Source organism: Macaca thibetana, chromosome 1, assembly GCF_024542745.1.
Source record: "Macaca thibetana thibetana isolate TM-01 chromosome 1, ASM2454274v1, whole genome shotgun sequence".
In the NCBI taxonomy this organism is placed as follows: domain Eukaryota; kingdom Metazoa; phylum Chordata; class Mammalia; order Primates; family Cercopithecidae; genus Macaca; species Macaca thibetana.
Genome location: NC_065578.1, coordinates 83,151,344 through 83,172,151, shown reverse-complemented (window position 1 = coordinate 83,172,151; position 20,808 = coordinate 83,151,344). Strand labels below are relative to the sequence as shown.

The 20,808-nt window shown below is 35.6% G+C and overlaps 1 protein-coding gene across 6 annotated transcripts in view; it reads left to right on the top strand.

Annotated features, from left to right (window-relative positions):
* Positions 1 to 20,808, top strand: part of TTLL7 (tubulin tyrosine ligase like 7) — a 143,656-nt gene that overhangs the window by 113,597 nt on the left and 9,251 nt on the right. For all 6 annotated transcript variants that reach the window (XM_050805770.1, XM_050805773.1, XM_050805771.1 and 3 more), the window contains 2 exons: positions 7,434 to 7,594; positions 14,499 to 14,672. In XM_050805770.1, coding sequence (XP_050661727.1) covers positions 7,434 to 7,594; positions 14,499 to 14,672 — 335 coding nt within the window. The remainder of the gene's footprint in view (positions 1 to 7,433; positions 7,595 to 14,498; positions 14,673 to 20,808) is intronic.

The window sequence follows — 20,808 nt, the reverse complement described above, 5'->3', positions numbered from 1 at the left end:
AGAATATATAGAAATGGTGTATAAAAATTGTCTGTTGGCCTATAACATGTTGATCATTTATTTGGCTATCAGAAACTTGTGCTATTGTCTTATAAAGCTAGAAACTGCATCTAAGAAACTAAAAGAAACCTGGAAATGTAGGTCAGCTGTGGAATGCAGAATTAGACATTATAAAAATGTATCTGTTTAGAAAGCTAATGACTTAACTAATTTACATTGGATGCATGTTAATCAGGTCCATCCTTCTTTTGGCTGTAATGTCAGTCAATAATCATTGAAAAGCTTTACCAGCTTAATCTTCTGGGAGGTAGACACTAAGATGGAATTAACAGTGAAAGGTTTTATTTTTTTTTTAATGGAAAACACCCAAGGAGGATAATGGGGAGAGAGAGCTCAAGTAGTAGGCAGGAAGAGCCTTAGGACTACAATGCAGGTCTGACTCCAGTAAATGCAAGGGAGGAGGACTGGGTAGGAAGAACCTCAGACTTTAATGGATCTCTGAGAAAGTCATGGTCAGGCTGGTGGAGAGCCCAGAACAAAGACTGGCGTTGGAGGGATCAGAGTGAGCAGAAATAGCTCTTCACTCGTATCCCAGCCATGCTTAATCCTTGCCTGGGAACTATCTTGGGAGAGTGTAAGCATGGTTTGAATATTGCAGTGGATACCCAGTGGGGAAGCCTTCAGCTAACTGAGTTCTTTGAAACATGTTAATTTAAGTGGCACATCTCCATGGCTGCCATAAAGGCTGTGCGTGATACATTTTAATTTAACAAACATTTATTGGTTGCCAATTTTATACAAATAATATGCTAGACACTGTTAGGGATTTTGAGAGTTGTTTACTCATTCATTTATTTGCTCACTTAATCATGCATTCAACAGATATTTATTGAGCGACTGCCATGCCCCAGGCACTATTCAAGGTATGGTGGCACAAGACTCTTATTTAAGTATCTTAATTCTTGAAATATGTATCTCACTTTTCCTGTTCCAGGATTGAGGCATTCGTGGTTGTTTATTAGCCTGTTGTAAAGCTCCAAGATTAAAATGACATACACACAGAGTCTTCCACATGCTTTCCTTTTTTCTGTTCTTGGAAATAAAAAAAAATTATTTGCCTTCATATTTTCCTTAATGGATGTAAAATGTAAAGATCAAGGGTATGGGAATTAAATCCTGAAAAGAACCCTCACCAGGTGAAAATAGAAGTAGTTAATCTTATTTAATGTCATGTTGTGGTAACTCCATACTTGCATAATTTAGCTTTCTGCCAAGAATGCAGTTGCTTTATATAGTTTGTGAGGAATATATCTGAAGTATGAAAATATAGCCGTGTTGGTGGGCTGCGAAGAATGCCAGATTTGCTGAAAAGCTTACTATCTGATGTGATACCTAGACATAAACTAAGACTGGAGGATGAAGAGAAATCACTAATGATAGTAAGGTTTGCATTTATTTTAGGGTGCTAAGAGATCCTTGTTCATCAAGTATTACTTCTCTAAATAGCAATTTATTTTTAATACCTACTGTGGCTGCTTCTGCATGCATTTTGATGATACTATTTTCCATCTCTGTTTTATTCAGGCTGACATAGATGCTATTCAGAGCTGTTCGTTTTGTATCAGCAAAGATGCCTTTACCCTATAGCCATCGCTGCTGCATGCATCATTAGTACAGCATGTAGTGATTTTAATCTTATTTCTAAACCGCCTTCACCTTGTGCCATTATTTTAATTTAGGACCAACTGTTCAGCCATATGGAGCAGTTTGTCATTCAACATCTGTATGCTCTTGCAAAATATGAATTTATCTGTGTGCTTTATGCCTTCAAATGTGCTATATTTCATATGGAAAAGACAAATCTTTTCATTTTATTAATGTTGTCATTGACTGAATCTCCTATTTATTTTTTCCCTTGGAGAGCTTAATGTTGGATTGGGATGCTTTTAAAAGTCATAATGTAAGGAAATGGATACCTATATTCTATAAGTTAGCCTCACTTAAGCCCACAGATAAACACAAGGGCATCTTGCTGATCATTTATTTTTGTGTTTCACAAATTATTCATCTTCCACCCAATTTCTTCAATCCCCAAAGCACCAGAAATCCAAAAAAGCATCACAAGTAGAACTGGCACTAATTTATCTCATTCCAGTCTGATTTCTTGCCTATCTGATCTGTGCTTTCTTAAAATTATTAAGTGAGAGTTTTGCTAAAAGTACAGTCATTGCTTCCCCATCTGTATAGCCTTCTAAACAAACTATTCCATACTCCATAGCCATAAAGGAGGGGGTGCCTAGGCAACCTTGTTTGTACACAGTGATCTCACCCTCCTTCAAAATACCATTGGACTAGAGATGAATCTGAATCTAAGAAGAGATAATGGGGTTCTCTTCTAGGCTTTTGCTACTGGCATCTGGAAAAACTAAATTGTGAGGCAGTGCTGGATGTGGTTAAGAGGGTAGGTCTGGATACAATGAGTTGGGTAATGTTGGGCAAGTTGCTTATCTGCTTTGTGCCTAAGTTTTCTCATCCATAAAATGGGGATCCAAAATGTTTTCACAACCAAAAAAATTTTCATAACCGCTAAGCAGCAAAATCTAACCCACCTGAATTCATTTGGTGACAATGACCTGACAAGAAGTTATGTATTTATTTTGTCTATCTCTTGGTTTGAATATTTACATTTTTTTCCTGCAGAAATAATAATATGTATGATTATGGAATCTAGGCTTGAGATTTTTGGAAAGGGACTGTGGACCAATAGTATCTACCTCATGTTTTTGTTTTGAGGATTAAATGAGTTAATATATGTTAAAGTGCTTGGGACAGTGCTTGGCACATGGTAAGTTCTCTCAATGATTTTTACCTTGTCTACATAGGTGTTACTTTCTTGCAAGGAATGACTCACTAAGACAGGAACCTACTAAATGATAGACGTTGTCTTAAGCCTTGGGGATCTGGTAACTTTATTACCAAGATGGGCACAATTTCCTCCCTTTATATGTATAACACTCTCCATTAATTAAACAGGAAATTAAAATAAAATAGGATGATTGCTAATAAAGGAAGAACTGGGCATTAAGATATCAAACAATAGTTCAGTGACAGGTAAAGTTTCCCTTAGAAGTGGCATTTGAAGTGAAACATGGAAGTTTATCAGATGAAGAGATAGGAGAAGACTGTTTCAGGCAGAGGAAAGAGCTTATGTGAAGACTCAGAGGAGAGTTGAAGGATTTGGGTTCCTGTTCCCTCAGTTTGTGTTGTTCAATGTCCTCCAATTAGGGGTGGGTCTCCCAGGACCAAAGCTTGCCTTCTTGGAGAGGCTCCTTGAAAACTGAAAGCAAAGAGAAGCAAAGAGGAATGTGTATTCCCAGTAGTTTGCTCTGGACAGGAAGGAGAATGTGCCTAATTTGCCCAGACCATGCCAGTCTCACCAATCTGGAAAATTGCTTCTTAGATAGGGGTGCCTGATGGAGTACCATGAAGCCTGCAGATTTTTCCACCTCCATATTGAAGAAAACATTAGGAATGGAGCAGAAGCATTCCCCATCCCTAACTCCCTGGTTCCATTCTGAAGTTGCTGCTTTTAGTCATGTATGGGCTAGAATATGGTACTGTCATGCTATTAAAATTCCCTCTAAATTAAGAAGAAAATATATGCAGAGTAGTGGTCAAAATAATCTAAGTAATGTACCTAGCACAGTGTTTGGCATAGAGCAGACAGATGATACATGTTAGTTGCCCTTGAAGTGTATTTAAAAAGAAATGAATGAATACTCCATGATCTCAAATCCTTTATCATTTTAAAGTTGAATAATAATTTTATAATATAATGTGAATACTGATGAACTTAAGGTAATGTTAAAATTGTCAGTATCAATAACACTTTTCAATTTCGGTTATTTTATATAACTCATATTTATCCTTGAGACTAATATATGGGTTATCTTGGCTACTTTCTTATTCTTTCCTTTCTGCATTATGACTTTTGGCCTATTATTACTTACTAATATATTGACAGAAAGTAGAAAGGAAAATTGAGAAGAAAGATGATTTAAATTTCTCATTTACAGCTAGTGTTGATTCTTATATCACATAGTCATGAGCGCACTGCTTTCTACACTAAAAAATATAAAGAGTTAAACTAATAGCTTAAATTAAAATTGTAAAAACTAAAAGGCAGGAATTAATGCCTTGATACTCACATTTCAGTATTATTGTGAAAGGTTTTAAGATATTCCTCTTTATAATGAAGCATTTGTTACCTGTAATAATGAGCCTTTCCATGAGTTTTTCACACACAACTTTATTACAGATTGCATTTTCCCTCCTCATCCTCTGCCCCTTCCCTAGGACACACCCTAACCTACAGTAGGATTTGTATTACTGCCCCCATCACAGTGCAGGAAGCTGGAACAGGAAGGGAAGGAATGCTGCTGCTCACGCATTTCCCTGTGAGAAGCTGTAGTTCCTAGTCTTCTATAAATATCACCTTGAAAACTTTTTACTAAATTTATTTTTAAACAAATGTTTATTCTAAATTTGCCTTGATCAGAGATAACTAACATCATTTCTTTAAATATTGCTGTTTTAAAGAGAAACAAATCATTCTTTCATCTGCTTCCAATTCTTCATGTTTGTGTCTGTTGAGAGAAATGTCTTTATTTAGTCTTTATGTTTGAAAGTCTTTTTCCCTTTTCATCTTTCACTTTCATTTTTATAGGCAGTTGCCATAATTATAGCTAGATAAAAAGTGAAAAATCCACTTTGATGAATGGAGATCAGAATATTAGTATTTGATATTTTATTTTTCTTTGTTTTGTTTTGTTTTTTTACAAAAGAATTTTATTGGAAATACCTACATTGTGTAAGTATCAAGTATATGTGAATTAGACAAAAGAGTTTTTTGGGGTTTACAAATTTTTTAGGACCTCTAGGATTTCAGTGGTCCAGATTAATCATAGTCCTTATTTCACGATACTCTTTCATGATTGGTTTGTGCATGGCCTGCTTTTATTTAGTGTTATTTAGTGTTTTGAAGTTTACTATACCACCTGTGAACCCAACACCCAAATCAAAAGCTAGATTCTTGGAAATAACGTATATAACCAAATGATTCCCTTCCATCCCCGTGGCTCCCCATTTCCCCGGTAGCTATATTCTTGAACTCAGTGTTCACTCTCTTCCCTTCCCTTCCCTTCCCTTCCCTTCCCTTCCCTTCCCTTCCCTTCCCTTCCCTTCCCTCCCTCCCCTCCCCTCCCCTCCCCTCCCCTCCCCTCCCCTCCCCTCCCCTCCCCTCCCCTCCCCTTCCCCTCCCCTCCCTTCCCCTCCCCTCCGCTCCTCTTCTTTCTCTCTTGCTCTCTCTGGCTTTCTTTCTTTCTTTCATATATATATACCTTATACCATATATATATGGTATATATACCATATATATAAAAAATGTTTATGTGTATTCCCCATGTGTTTTTAAAACTTAATTGTTTTTACTTCTATTACAAGGGTATCATGGCCAGGGGTGATGGCGCATACCTTTAATCCCAGCACTTTGGGCAACCTTGGTGGGCAGATCACTTGAGCTCAGAAGTTCAAGACCAACCTGGGCAATGTGGTGAAACCCTTTCTCTACAAAATTACAAAAATTAGCCGGGCATGGTGGTGTGTGCCTGTTGTCCCACCTTCTCAGGAGGCTGAGATGGGAGGATAGCTTGATCCTAAGAGGTTGAGGCTACAGTGAGCTGAGATTGTGCCCCTGAAATCCAACCTGGGTGACAGAGCAAGACCTTGCCTCAAAAAAAGGGGGTGGTATCATGCTATATATTTAGTCTCTAGTACATTTTTTTTTTTTTTTGAGACGGAGTCTCGCTCTGTCGCCCAGGCTGGAGTGCAGTGGCCGGATCTCGGCTCACTGCAAGCTCCGCCTCCTGGGTTCTCGCCATTCTCCTGCCTCAGCCTCCCGAGTAGCTGGGACTACAGGCACCCGCCACCTCGCCCGGCTAGTTTTTTGTATTTTTTTTAGTAGAGACGGGGTTTCACCCTGTTAGCCAGGATGGTCTCGATCTCCAGACCTCGTGATCCACCCGTCTCGGCCTCCCAAAGTGCTGGAATTACAGGCTTGAGCCACTGCACCCGGCCTCTAGTACATTTTTTACCTTACCATTTATTATGAAGATGTTCTGTCTTGTGTGTCATATTTGATTCATTTCGACTACTGTATTAATACTGTGTAATAGTCCAGAGGGGGTGAGTATCCACTGTTCATTTATTCACTCTCTTATTGTTGAAGAGTTTGATTGTTTCTAGGTGTTTACAATTGTTAACAGCTGCTATGAACGTTCTTGTACATGCCACCTCCTATTTTCACCTGTGAGAGATTATTTCAGAAGTAAAACTGCTGAGCCATAGGGATATTAATTTTCAACTTTAGAAGATAATGCCAGACTGTTTTCCAATATGTGCACCGATCTGTACTCACACTAGCAATGTCTAAGAGACCCGGCAGATTCCATATCCTCTCTAGCACTTGATATCATCAGACTTTTAATTTTTGTCAACTACGTGGATATCTTATTATAACTTTAATTTTTGTTCTTTATGTTTATTGGGCATATTTATTTCCTCTTTTCTGAAATACCTGTTTGTAATGTTTTGTCCTTTTTTTTCTATTAAAAATTTTGGTAAACATTCTTTATATATTCCTGATACTAATCTTTTTTTGGACATATATTATTTGAATATATTTTTGCAGTTTGTAAGTTTGTCTTTTATTTTCTTTAAGGTGTATTTAATGACCAGAAGTTCTTAATTTTTATATAATCAAAATCTATTAATCTTTTATGGTCCATATCTTTTTGTGACTTAAGTAGTATTTTTCTAGCCCATGGTTCAATAAATACTCTCCTATACTTTCCACTGAGATATAGAATAGTTTATTTTTATAAACATGTAAGACCTTAGCCCCTCTAGAGTTGATTCTTTTTAATGAGGGATTCAGCTTTATCTTTTCTTCATCTAATCCATAAAGATTATAATTTCAAAATCTCTATCCACTGATCTGAGTTATTGCCTCTGTCATATACTGAAGTTTCATAAATGCATGGGCCTATTTCTAGACTTTTTGTTCTATACTATTGTTCAGTGTGTGTGTGTGTGTTCCTCTTTGAATTTTATTTTTATTTATTTTACTTTTCATCATGGTTTACTGCATCCTTGACCACTTGAGCTCAAGCAGTCTTCCCATCTTAGCCCCCCCAGGTAGCTGGGACTGCAGATGTGGGTCATAATGCCAGACTAATTTTTAAAAAAGTTTTGTAGAGACAGGTTCTCACTATATTGCCCAGGCTGGTCTGGAACTCCTGGGCTCAAGCTACATCTTTGAATTTTAGACACAGATATACATTCCTAGATCATAAGTACTTTGGTTTTTCCACTAGGTTTTGGACATAGTGAAAACAAGCATTCGTACGGTTCTTCCACGCATCTGGAAGGTGCCTGATGTCGAAGAAGTAAATTTATATCGGATTTTCAACCGGGTTTTTAATCGCTTACTCTGGAGTCATGGCCAAGGGTTGTGGAACTGTTTCTGTGATTCAGGGTAAGTTCTCAGTCATCTTTTATTATCATCATTTTTAATATTTTACTATTTAGTTATAGAGGTAGCCTAATAAAATGCTTGAATGATCTTTTAAAATATGGATTTCTTTTTACTGCATGTAATGTTTAGTACTCAACTATAATTTATATCAATTAAGGTGATTTAGATAAGATGATGAATATGAACACAACACCACCTAATTAATTTGAATTCAGTGGAGAGAAGGTAGTCCTAATTAAAGAAAATACAAAGCAATATCCTTGAAGTTCTTCTGCAGTCACCTTCTAAAATTATGGCCAGACTTCTCCTCCTCCCCAGAATCCCAGTGCTGCTAAAGCTGCTGTGACTCATTGTCATTTTAGCCTCAAGATATCTAAAACCAAACATTCCACGTCCTTTCATTCCGAAATGGCTTCCTTTCTTGGCTTCCCTTAATCCTGTTGTTATTCTCTCAGTCATACAAGTTGGATATCACAGGGGCACCTGCATCTTCCTTTTCCCTCACTGTCTTTATTTAATCATTTGCTAAATCCTATTGTTTTTCTGTCACATTCCCACATGGCTAAACTAGCTTGTTTCCATTCATTCTTTCAACAATCATCAAGTACTTACTTTTGTGCTAATATTTTTGGAGATACAGTGTTGAATCTGACCCAGATAATAACTAACCATACTACTTATTGTGTGAGATGCATTGTTCTGATCACTTTACATGTGTTAAGTGATTTAATCCTCATAACATCAATTTGAGTCAGGTTTTATATTATCTCTGTTTTATAGATAAGGAAACTGAGGCACAGATAGGTGCTAAGGACCTAGTGGAACTGGGATTTGAACTCATTTAGCCTTGACCCCAGAGTTCATGCTCTTAACCTATAAACTCTGATATCTCTAGCAGATAAAGTATGATACATACAAAGCAAATCATTTGATATTGTTTGTCTGCGTCCCCACCCAAATCTCAGCTTGAAGTGTAGTTCCCATAATCCCCACGTGTCATGGGAGGGACCTGGTAGGAGGTAACTGAATCATGGGGTGGTTACCCCCATGCTGTTGTTCTCTTGATAGTGAGTGAATTCTCATGGATCTGATGATTTTATAAAGGGCTTTTCCCCCTTTTACTTGGCACTTCTCCTTGTTGCCACCATGTGAAGAAGGACATGTTTGCTTCCCCTTCTGCCATGATTGTAAGTTTCTTGAGGCTTCCCCAGCCATGCTGAACTATGAGTCAATTAAACTTCTTTCCTTTGTAAATTACTGAGTCTTGGGTATGTCTTTTTTAGCAGTGTGAGAATGGACTAAATCATCAAAAGAGATACAGATAAAGTATGACAGGATTTTAGACAAAATGAGCCTGTTTTTGGTAAGACAGCTAAGTGAAATGAATAGATTTCTAGGCATTTTTGTTTCCAGTTTTTTGTTTCTCATATCCATCTTACTGTCAGAATCATATCCTAAAATCTGTAGTGATTTTCCTCCTTTATAATTTAAGTTTAAACTTCTTATCTACAGATACAAGGCTATCTAATATGCTGTTTTCTCTTATTTCCCCAGTCTTCCTTCTCATTACTCTCCTACTTGAATTCTGCTCCAGAAAAAACAAATTCATTTTTTTCAGATTTCTTAAAAATTTGTCTTTTTCTTCCTCTGAACTGTTGATGTCATTTAATATCTGATTGGATGGCTTTCTATAACCCCAACCTTCTGGTACCTTCTGTATTATTTGAATCGAATGTAAAGCCCCATTCTATACCTGCCTCTTCTGTAAAACCTTAACAGACTGTTCTATTCTGAAATGATCTCAGAATATTCTCCATTTAAATATTCTAGTCATGTGATACAGAATCATTCATATCATTTGGAGACTCAGTCTTTCTACCATTTTTTTTCTTAGCTACCATTCACCAACAGGGAGAATTAATAAGGCACTCTGGGTGTGATGAAATCTGAGAATAATCCGGGCTATTATTTCTACAGAGACTTAAGTGAAACATTTGAACTCCACAGCCCCTTAGTTGATGGCTCTCTGTAAAAGTTCTCCCAATCTGAACTTAAAATGGAAATGTTTTTTTTTCTGTTGGTTGATCCATTGGCTTGATGCCATGTATGAATCCCAGCTACTCTCTACCATGGAGAGCAATGAGAAAATCTGTTAGTGAAATCAGTGCTGTGGCTCTGAGTCCATAGATAATCTCCAACACCAGACTCTAAAGATACCCATGAAATGGTGCTTCTTTGCTTCTAGGGCTCCTCTTTCCTGAACTATTTTGCTAACATACTTTAACTTGATTCAGAATCCTTTTCTCCTATCCTTGGCACAGTACTGCCTTCCAGTTTCTCTGGTGGTGTCTATTAGTAGTAGTAATCATAGGGATAGTAAGTAGTATTTATTGACGGCTTATTAAATATCTGACATTGTTTTACATATTAAATATTTGTATAATCTCCACAAAAAGTATTTTGAGTAAACTATTACCGTCATTTACAGATGAGGAATTGAAGTATAAACATAGTAACTGTATGAACCTGTATTTAAATCCAGGTAGTCTTGAGTCAAAAGCCCAAGCTCTTAACTCTATGCTTCATTGACATTCCCCAAAGCAGATTTGCCAATGGTTGCCAAGCTTGTTTTACTGCAAGTCCATAGCATTAGCCAAATCCCTAGCCTACTATGCCTGTGCAGGTGAGGCAGGAGTAGTTTTGAGACCAATTTGACTCCACTCTCATCTACTTCTTTCAATTTAGTAGTTTAAAGAGGTGAGTTTAATATCGGATTTTATTTTGCATTAATGAGTTTTTTAGGCTTCCTCAATTTAGTGAAGTCACATAGTACTGTGTGTGTTTGATTCTCAGTTTGGACCCAGAGTAGTTCTTCTTTATCCTTTGAATCATGCCTTCTCAGTGTATACTCCTTTAACCTTTGGTCTGAAGGCCTAACAGTCATGGTGAAAATCTACTCTTCTCAGTTTTTAAGGAATGATTTTAATATAAAGTTCAACTTTCTTTCGCAGTTAGGTGTAAAATCTTAGAAAAATATAATCCAAGTCTTTGATTATGTCCAAGAATCCAAGGCCTTGATTGTTGCCTTTGCCTATCAACATCCCCAACAATAAAACAAAGTAAGTAAACCATCCCTGTCTACCTCCAGAAACACCAGAGTAATGTAGATCTTTGTGGTAGGTTTCCCTAGAGTTGGCCAAGGGGTTTTACTGATGTATCAAACAGAAAACACCCTTCTTCCTCTCTTCCTTTACCAGGCTGCTGATGCCCATGCCCAGTAACCCTTTGATCACATGCAGCCTCCTGGGAGTGTTATGATGCCCACTTTGGAATATGTTTACTTTAGGGAAATAGCTCTTGGAATTTCCATAAATAAAATTATCTACCATGTTTTACTGGGATAGAGGAAGTCTGAGGTTCCATGGGACTCAAACTTAGGCCTGAGAGCTGGGGAATGGTGGCTATGGGAAGTGGCATTTCAGGTGAGAGTTACAGGAAGAGTAGGAGTCTGTGGGGGTAAAGCCAAGAGAGGAGCCAGGGTAATATGGGAGAAGGAATGCATGGTTTGGGAAAGCCCCATCTCCACTCAAAATCCTAATATGTAAACCCCAAAGAAGAGAATCTGGCTTGGATTCCCTAGTCAAAAGTATTTTCCTGTGGGGGTTTGCCATGTAAAAGCCTTTCTTTTAGAATCTTAGGGCAAGAAGAAACTTCAGGGAATATTCTAAGGCAGTAGTCTATTTCTAGGCTGGATTATGCCTACTCGAAAAGTTATGCATAATATATAGACTACTTAAAAAGATGTGAATCTCCCTGTTCTTGTATCATGTTCAACTGGATGTGTTGTTGTTATACTTTTTAGGTTATTAATCTTTCTGTTGGTGATTACTGTATTGGTATGTATAAACTTCAGCAGCCTGGAAGAGGAAAAGAGAGGGACAAGGGTGTTTTCTGTTTGATGCATCAGTAAAACCCCTGGGCCAATTCTAGGGACACCCACCACAACTTTTCCTTTCTCCTTTCTGCCACTTAACTTTGGGCTACTCAGTCAGGGCTTGTACCAGTGGAGAAAGGAATGAATCAGTTTCACTCTTTAGATAACTGCTTTATGAAATGTTTTGATGAGAAAGTGGGTGAAAATTATTGGATTACTGAATAATGTGAGGATTTCTAAGTCTCTGGATTGCATGAATAACTTTCCTTTGTTGCCAGAAATATTCAGTATTCTATATCTTACTGTTATATTACTAAAAAAGTCATTCAAAGTGATTTCCTTTTATATTGCTGTGAGGATTAGGGAGAGCCAGAAAGAACTTTTTAATCATTTAATTTTTCTTTTTGAATTCATGGATTTTGATGACCCTGTTTCCTTGGAATTTAGATTCAAAAAGCAGGTAGAAGAGACCTGGGGTTCTTTGATTAAAGTACTGGTATTTTAACTATTTTTACCTCCTTTCACCTTTTTAAAAAACTGTGTTGCTAGTGTTGAAAGCTGAAATACTGTAGTAGTATAGAGACATTTCACATCTACTCAGCTATGCCAGGTGGCAGGTAAGAATAGGGGATACAGTTCTATACTCAGGTTTCCTTTGTGTAGAGGGGGCACCACTGCCCTAGGGCCAAATGAAGCAGGTTGCTTTCATTTTCTTGAGTATTTTGGTATGCTGACACCTAAATATGGATTAATACATAGAGTAGAATGTAGTCTTGGCTAGTAGTGGTAAATATATACACTGGAAATCAATATGTATAGGACCTTGATTCATATATTTATTTTAAATATTTAAGGGAGAATGAGAGAATGAGAAGCCAAAGCTGGTCATATTATAATTTATGTATTATTCAAGAAGTTAACATCAGATTAGAGTGTTACAGAAGAAGCCCTTTCAGCTTTCTTCCATTTAATTTGTTCTTTCCCTACCTCTAAAGAAAAATTACCATGAGTGACCTGATAGTTGATCTGATCAAATAGCTCCACAGTATCAATAAATAAATATATCCAAGTTGAGAGTAGAGGGTGGTGATGGAGGTAGACTTTTATAGACATACCCAAAATCCCAGCAGAAAGAAAAGTGCTAGGCAGACATTAAAAACATAGGATTTTTTTGTATGTATTCACATTTATATGAAATTTTATAGGGTCTGCTAAATCAAAGTATACGGATTATAAACATATTCCCTAATTAATTTATTTTTCCAGCATTTTTTAATCAAATTAGGTAAGTAGATTTTATGTCTCTATCTACATATATAAATCTTGATAAACACATATGTGTCATATCTAGTTTTTCTTCCATCTAGCAATAATTTAAATTTTGTTTTTACAGTTAATTTAACCATCAAATTACTATTTCTTAAATAAAAATAACTTTCATTCCTTTGCCAATTAAAAAACCCCAGTATTTTAAAAGCCTATTATATTTAGCCCTGAACATTTCAGAACACTGGAGAAAATTTGTTTCTTTCAATTAATTCATTTCAGTATTACTCCCTTTAAGAAAACCTTTCATTCATTGATGACATGCTATTTGGGGCCACATTTCTCTGAAAAAATAAACAGTAGCTTTTCTAGTAAAAAATACATTTCTGTTTCTAAGGCATTTTAAAAAAATTCCAGATATATCAAATATCCACAGAAGGTTGAAAGTGGAGTCTTTGTGTTCCCCATTGGGAAGTTTACTTCAGGAAAATATTGTCCTGAATACTTTTTCCTTTCTGAAAGTCTGTGCTTTTCTCTCTGAGGGTTATGTGAATTGGTTTATGTAAAATGAGATATGAATCATTACCAAGTCTCAAACCAAAATTTCCCCTGGAGGCTTGAAGAGTTTCAAGGAATAAGTCTGTGGAATAAATTTCTCTCTCTCTCTCTCTCTCTCTCTCTCTCTCTGTCTCTCTCTCTCGTCTGTCCCTCTCTCCGTAGTGGTGGAGTAGTGAGGTATTTCCTGATATAAACCATGATACCATGATGGTAAACTTCGGAATTGTTAACACACACACACACACACACACACCCCCACCCACCCATCCCACACAAAACTGAAGTTTACCAAGAAAGTACGCACCATTACCTGCTTTGGAATAAGCTGAGTTCAGTGAAGGAGAAGGCATGCTGCTTCTGGGATGGCAGTAGGGCAGTACTTGTTAAGATAGCATTACTTCTAGCACACAGAACCTGTGCTCTAGGAATATGGATATAGTTATGTCTAAAAGTGTTTTGAAAGGGATGGTCACAATCAAATATTAACCTAAATTCTCTTAGTGAAGAGAGGTTAACAATTGTTTTAGCAACTTTTTAATCATTTCAAGGGATCATTCTTAATGTTAAGGTAAATACAGATTCCAAGAAAGCCTAAATTCCAAGAATACTTAATTTTTGAGAAATTAGCTCAGTATTTTACAAATACCTTAATATAGAGTAACTCCATTTTTTAAGAGGTGTTGGAAAACTATCCTATTAGCCGTCCAGAGTTGGCAGCTTTAAAAGCTTTAAGGACAAATAGTGCTGGGCATGGTGGCACATGCCTGTAGTCCCAGCTACTTCAAGGCTAAAATGAGGAGGATCACTGGAGGCCAGGAGTTCAAGGCTATAGTGCATCATGATTGTGCCTATGAATAACTACTGTACTCCAGTCTGGGCAACATAGTGAGACACACTGTCACACACACACCCCCACACGTACAAACACACACATACAAATAGTATATGTATTTGATGTTGTGTTTCTTTAATACAAAGATAAATTTCCTAATTTGTTTTTATTATATATCTTTAAACCATTCATAGTTATTGCAAATGTATGAGGCCATTTCTATTGCCCTTATTGGCTTATTGCTAGGGAAGTGATATAGCTGGTTGTCATTTTTAACAGCCAACATGAGATCATGTCTGTTTCCATGCCAACAGATCCTCTTGGGAGAGTATTTTCAATAAAAGCCCAGAGGTGGTGACTCCTTTGCAGCTCCAGTGTTGCCAGCGCCTGGTGGAGCTTTGTAAACAGTGCCTGCTAGTGGTTTACAAATATGCAGCTGACAAAAGAGGATCGCTTTCAGGCATTGGTCCTGACTGGGGTAATTCCAGGTACTTGTTCACATTCTCTAACCCTTGAGAGTTTTATATAAAGTAATGCCAAATCAGAGTTTGAAATTAACAGTGTTTTTTTCTTTACGTGACTAGAGAAAAAGCTAAAGACTGAAGTTCATACATGCTATTATCTGCAAAATATTTTTAATTTAGTACAGTATTTACCTTTAAGGGACTGAACAAGGACAGCAATCACGAACCTAAAGGTGATAAAACATACTTGGAAATGAAGTTATTTGACTTATATACCTTCACTTTCAAAAGTCCAGAGCAAGAGCATCCAAAAATGTGGTAATATATTTAACTTTTGTTCTCTAATAGAGAGATTTCAACATTTATCCTTGAGCCTACTACAGTTGGGAAGATACCTTTGGTTTCATTTTTATTGTTCAATTTGCCTCTGCTGTTCCCTTCATTATCAAATATGTAGCAGGTAAAGTTTTGTCAAGTTCTATTTGAAAAATGAGTTTCATAAACATTCAGTTAAAATAGTTGTCCAAAAAGCATGAAAAGCAGTATTGTTTTTAAGCTGTAAAAACACACAGAGTAAAGAAAGTACCTTTTAGCATTTCTCAAGACAACTGTAGTTCTCATTAGAAATAAAGATGAATATATAACTTTAGTTTTAGTATTTGTAAGTTGTAGTACTATGCAGGATAGAAGAAATTAAGCCATGACTTTGAAAAACTAAGTGATAGTCAAAAAGTCAGTGAATAGTTGAATAAACAATGAGGAAAATGGAACCCCTATAGCTTGGATTTTCTTTTCTTGAAAACACCTAGAAATTGATCTATTTAAAAAATCTCAGGGAATATAATAAAAATAACTTTATTACAAATGTTTCCTGTATCAGCAGAGTGGCTCAGAATATTTTTAATAGAAAGTATTAAGAGAAATATTTTACATTTTTGTTTGTCTTGGATTCTGTCATTGTAGTGTTGCAGGACATTTAACCTCTTTTAACTCTTCTATAAATAGAAGCTGGTTGATCACAATAATAGCAGTGGTAAAGGTAACCATTAATATTTAAAAAATTTAAATATCAAAGTTATATTCTACAGTTTTAATGGTTTGACTGAAGCAAGCTATTGAAATAAAATTTTTCATACTTTCATTAATACTTTTATATGATTTAAAAGAATGATAACCATTTTTTGGACATCATATCATATAATTGAAGAGCCTTCTTGTTAAGGGGTGATACTCTGGGAGCATGGTCAGGAAAATCTTAAATTTCAGTCTAAGAAGGAATTCACTGAGACTCTTTAATGTAATTCCCACAATCCTAGATTTCATAAACTAATTTCTGTTGATGGACCTTGTAGCTTTTGTGGGTACACAAAGTAGGATGAGTCTTCTTGGTTACATTGGAGGAAAAAGGTATGCTTTACAGGTGCTTCAGACTTTTCTATTTTCTTCTCCTGCTGGTGGTCAAAAGAGATTATTTCTGACCATGGAATCTTAACTTCTGGACTTCTGATAAATGGTCAGAATGACCCACTATTGTGATTATATTCATTTTGAGATGTCAGTAAATACATTTTCATTCCTATCCAAGCTCAGAACCATATGATAGAAAAATACCAGAGTCAGACATACGGTCATCATCTGTTGCTTTGTTACTCTATAGCACTATTGCTAATAAAAGTTACGTTAGGGCACATGGTGTAGATGTGAGCCAAGTGAGTTTTCTAATACTGAATTTTGGAATTCAACTTATCCACCCAGTCAAAGGCAGAGCAGAATCAACACAAACCTTCCACTGTCACTAGCCCATAAAGTCTAGTTCTTTTAGCATTGGCAGGAGAGCAAGAAAAGATGCATCCTTTCTGCAGAAAGGCAGAGCCAGAAAGACAAAGAGGCTGAGCCAAGCATTCCTGTTTCCTTCTTTTAAATCCACAAATCAGATAATTTGGTTCTGGTAAGAGACCAGGAAGTTCACAGTAGTGGAAATTCTTCTACATTGGAACACAAGGAGTGAAGAGAAGTAAACATTTCTGCCTAATGTCTAGCTATTAAAACCAAAGTCAGTGTCACATTAATTTAACAACATGTAAAAAGTGGCCATATTTATTTTCCTCATAGGTAAGAAACGGACTCTTTAGCATTTTACTTAAATGTAGAAGTCATTTAATATCTATTAATAGATTGACACATTTTATTTATGAAGTGTACTTGGTAATATAAACATGAATTTATGTTTATAATGTTTATAAATAAATGTAAATGTACCTAATATAAATAACTTATGAAGTATACCTAAATAATTTATGAGGAGATTCATCTTTGGTTAATTTATTTATAAAATTAAAACAGATAGGAAATAGAGCTAACAGCAGACAGGTTTAGGGACCACGTTTATCTTTACCAAAGATCTACAGGATATTTCCTAAGAGGATTTAAAGAGTATGTGGCATCTATTACATGGAAGAGAGTGGCCTTCAACTTTGCAATCTCAGAAAAAAATAATAGTGTGCATACCAAAGGAAGAGACATTTCTGGGTTTCTACCTTTCATGTACTGAGCTTTCTTATAAGCTTATTTCACAAAGGGTTCCATAGCTAAAAAAAAATTTTTAAAAACCACCAAGTTAGCACTTCTGCTTTTGGTAATACAACATTAAATATTTGGACAAATCCTGCCTCTGATGGTAACTAGAAATGCTGTACAAAATATCACATTTGCTTGAAAGTACTTGCTAACCCAGTGCCTGTTAGTGAGTATTTGTTAGTGCTGAGCAGTGCTTTTGACAGTTGTGTGGGCCTAAGGGATAAAATAGGAGTTCAGGGCCTGCCAAAGTTGGTGGCTGTTGTCAACACTCTAGATTCCTAGGAGTAACAATGCATGAGAAGGTTTGCAAAGCAAACGTTGACAGAAACAAAAAGGAAATAAATTTACAACCATAGAGGAAGATTTAATAATCATTTCTCAGAAAAAAACTCAGTAAAGATATAAAAATTTTAACAATAAAATTAACAGACTTAACTGTCATATATAGAAGTAAATGTATTAACTTCAGAATTCAGTACACCAGGCACAATGGGAAATTTTGCCAAATAAACCATATAGTGGAATTAAAAAAAAAAAAATTCACAGAATTTCAGATGATTGAAATTATACAGAGGACTTTTTCCGACCAAATGCCTTTAAGCTGGAAAACAACAGAAAAATATAAACAGCAAATCTATGCTTTGGAAAGTCAAAAAATATACTTTTTTTTTTTTTTTTTTTTTGAGACAGAGTCTTACTCTGTCGCCCAGGCTGCAGTGCAGTGGTGCGATCTTGGCTCACTACAAGCTCCGCCTCCCAGGTTCACGCCATTCTGCCTCGGCCTCCCGAGTAGCTGGGACTGCAGGTGCCCATCACAATGCCCGGCTAATTTTTTTGTATTTTTAGTAGAGACGGGGTTTCACCGTGTTAGCCAGGATGGTCTCGATCTCCTGACCTCATGATCCACCCATCTCCGCCTCCCAAAGTGCTGGGATTACAGGCATGAGCCACCGCACCCAGCCGAAAAAATAGACTTTTAAATAACCCACGAATCAAATAAGAGATTATAATGGACATAAAAAAATATTTTGAACTGAGCGATAACAAAAATATTAGAAATAAAACTTGTAGAATATGGCTAAATCAGTAATATAGGGATATTTATAGATTTAAATGGATATATTAGGAAAAAGAAAAGGCATTGGGTTTGAAAGAAAGAACTAAACTCAGTAAATGGATATGATTGTATTCATACAAATGTAAATAAATCTATGATAAATTATAAAGTGAATTTAACAATTTTGATGAAATCATATAAATCAAAGTCAATATAAGAAAATCAATTGCACTTTTCTTTATCAACAACAAATATCTGAGATATAAAATTTTAAATATTTTTTCAAAAGTATGAAAGAATATCTAATACTTAGGAATAAATCTAGCAAGAAATGTGTGTGACCTTTATGCAGGAAAATGTGAAAAATGGAAAAGTATGTCTTAGTCATCATTGTATTCAATATTATCGATATGTCAGTTTTTCTCGAATAATTTCATACATCTGTAAATTCAATGTAATTCTACTATAAATCTCAACCAATTTTTATTTTTTATTTTTGGTGGGGAGAAGAATTTGACCAAAGTTTGTTCTGTCACTATACAGAAAAGCAAAGGACCAAGAATAAATAAGACAATCTTGAAATAGAGCAGTATAACATCATAGGATTTAGTAACTACAGTGTTTCAAGACTTACAATAAAGCTAAAGTAATTTAAGATAGTATAATATTGGCAAAAGGATGGACAAATAGACCATTGGAACCATTCAGAAAAACCATTTACCAACCCAGGCCTACCTGGAGACTTGATTTATGACAAAAGTGGTGCACACCTGATTTATGACAGAGGAAGGGGAAGTTTGTTTAAACAACGGTTCTAGGACAATTGTATTTCCAAATAATAAAAAAGAAACTTAACTTTACCTACACCATAAACGAAAACCATTTCCAGATGAAATTAGTTTGTAGATGTGAAAGGTAAAACTGCATAAAGATTTCAGAAGATAATACAGGGGAATATTTTCATGACCTTGAGGTATGCAAAGATTAATAGAACCAAAAAATTTCATAATAAGTGAAAAGATTATATTAAAATTAAAAACATATGTTCATCAGAAGGCCCCATTAAGAGGTGGAAAAGCAAGCCACAGGATGGAAGTGTTTGCAACCAATATAATCTATAAAAAATTATTACACGATTATATAGAAACTCCTACAAATTTATAAGAAAAAAGCAGACCACACAATAGAAAAATGGGGAAGATAACTGAAAAACAAGGACCAATAAACATTTGAAAAAGTGTTTAAGCTAATTAATAATCAGGGAAATGCCAAATCTCAAAATCACTGCGTATCCATCACAAGTGTTGATGAGAACATATAGTAATAGGAACTCTCTTACCCTGCTTGTAAAGTGAAAGTTGGTACCTTTTACATGCAGTTTCTCATTACATCTAAAGCCTACCCTTTTTACAGCTACTCTCCCTGTAAATTCTTATCAGAGATGTGTGCACATGTGCACAAGACCCTTACGAGAATGATTATAGTAGCATTTACTCATAATAGCTAAAAATTGGAAACAACCCAAATGTCCATGAAAGAATGGGCACATTTTTTTCTAATACTCATACGATGGAATAGTATACAACATTGAAAATGAACAAACTGCACCTACACATATAGGGTTAGTTTCAAACATAAAATTAAGCAAAATAAACCAGATACAAAGGAATATATATTGTGTCCATTTATTGAAAAATCAAAAACAGGCAAAATTATATGATAGTGTTTAAGGAATGTATAATTGGGTAGTAAACAAGGAAGTAATTACCATAAAAGTCAGAATGGTGGTTAAGTTTATGAGGAGTGAGGGTACTATAATACAGGGCTCTGGGATGCTAGGAATGTTCAGTTACTTAACATGGGTGGTAATGACAAGTAATCACTTTATAATACTCATTAAACTGAACATTTATGTTTTATGTACTTTTTAAAATACCTTATATTTTATAATTTAAAAGTTTAAAAAAAGACAAGTTAAATATATGGTATTATTTATGCCCTTAGGTTAAGATAGTTGGATATCTCTATCTAAGAACAGAGATATTCTTGTTTTTGAGGCCAGTGTTCATAATATATAAATTATAAATAATATTTCATTCATGTACACTATTTCATTGGCTCCATACTCTGTGAGCCATATATGGCAGAAACTATTGGAATTTTGTACAGCTGAGAAAAGTGAGGTTTATCTAAATCCATATTGGATTTAAATGTGGCAAAAGTAGAATTTGAAACTGGGGCTTTTCCCCAAAAATCTTGAAGTTAAAACCACAGGACAATGCACATCCACTAGAATTGCTATTATCAAAAAAGTACCAAGTAATAAGTGTTGGCAAGGATGTGGATGTGGAGAACTTGGATTTCTCATGCATTGCTGGTAAAAATGTAAAACTGTGTGGCAGTTGTAGAAAGCAGTTTGAGAGTTTCTAAAAAAAAATATATAGAATTACCATATGACCCAGCAATTCTACTCTGAGGTATTTACTCAAAAGAATGAAAAACAAAGAAATAGATACCTGTATACTA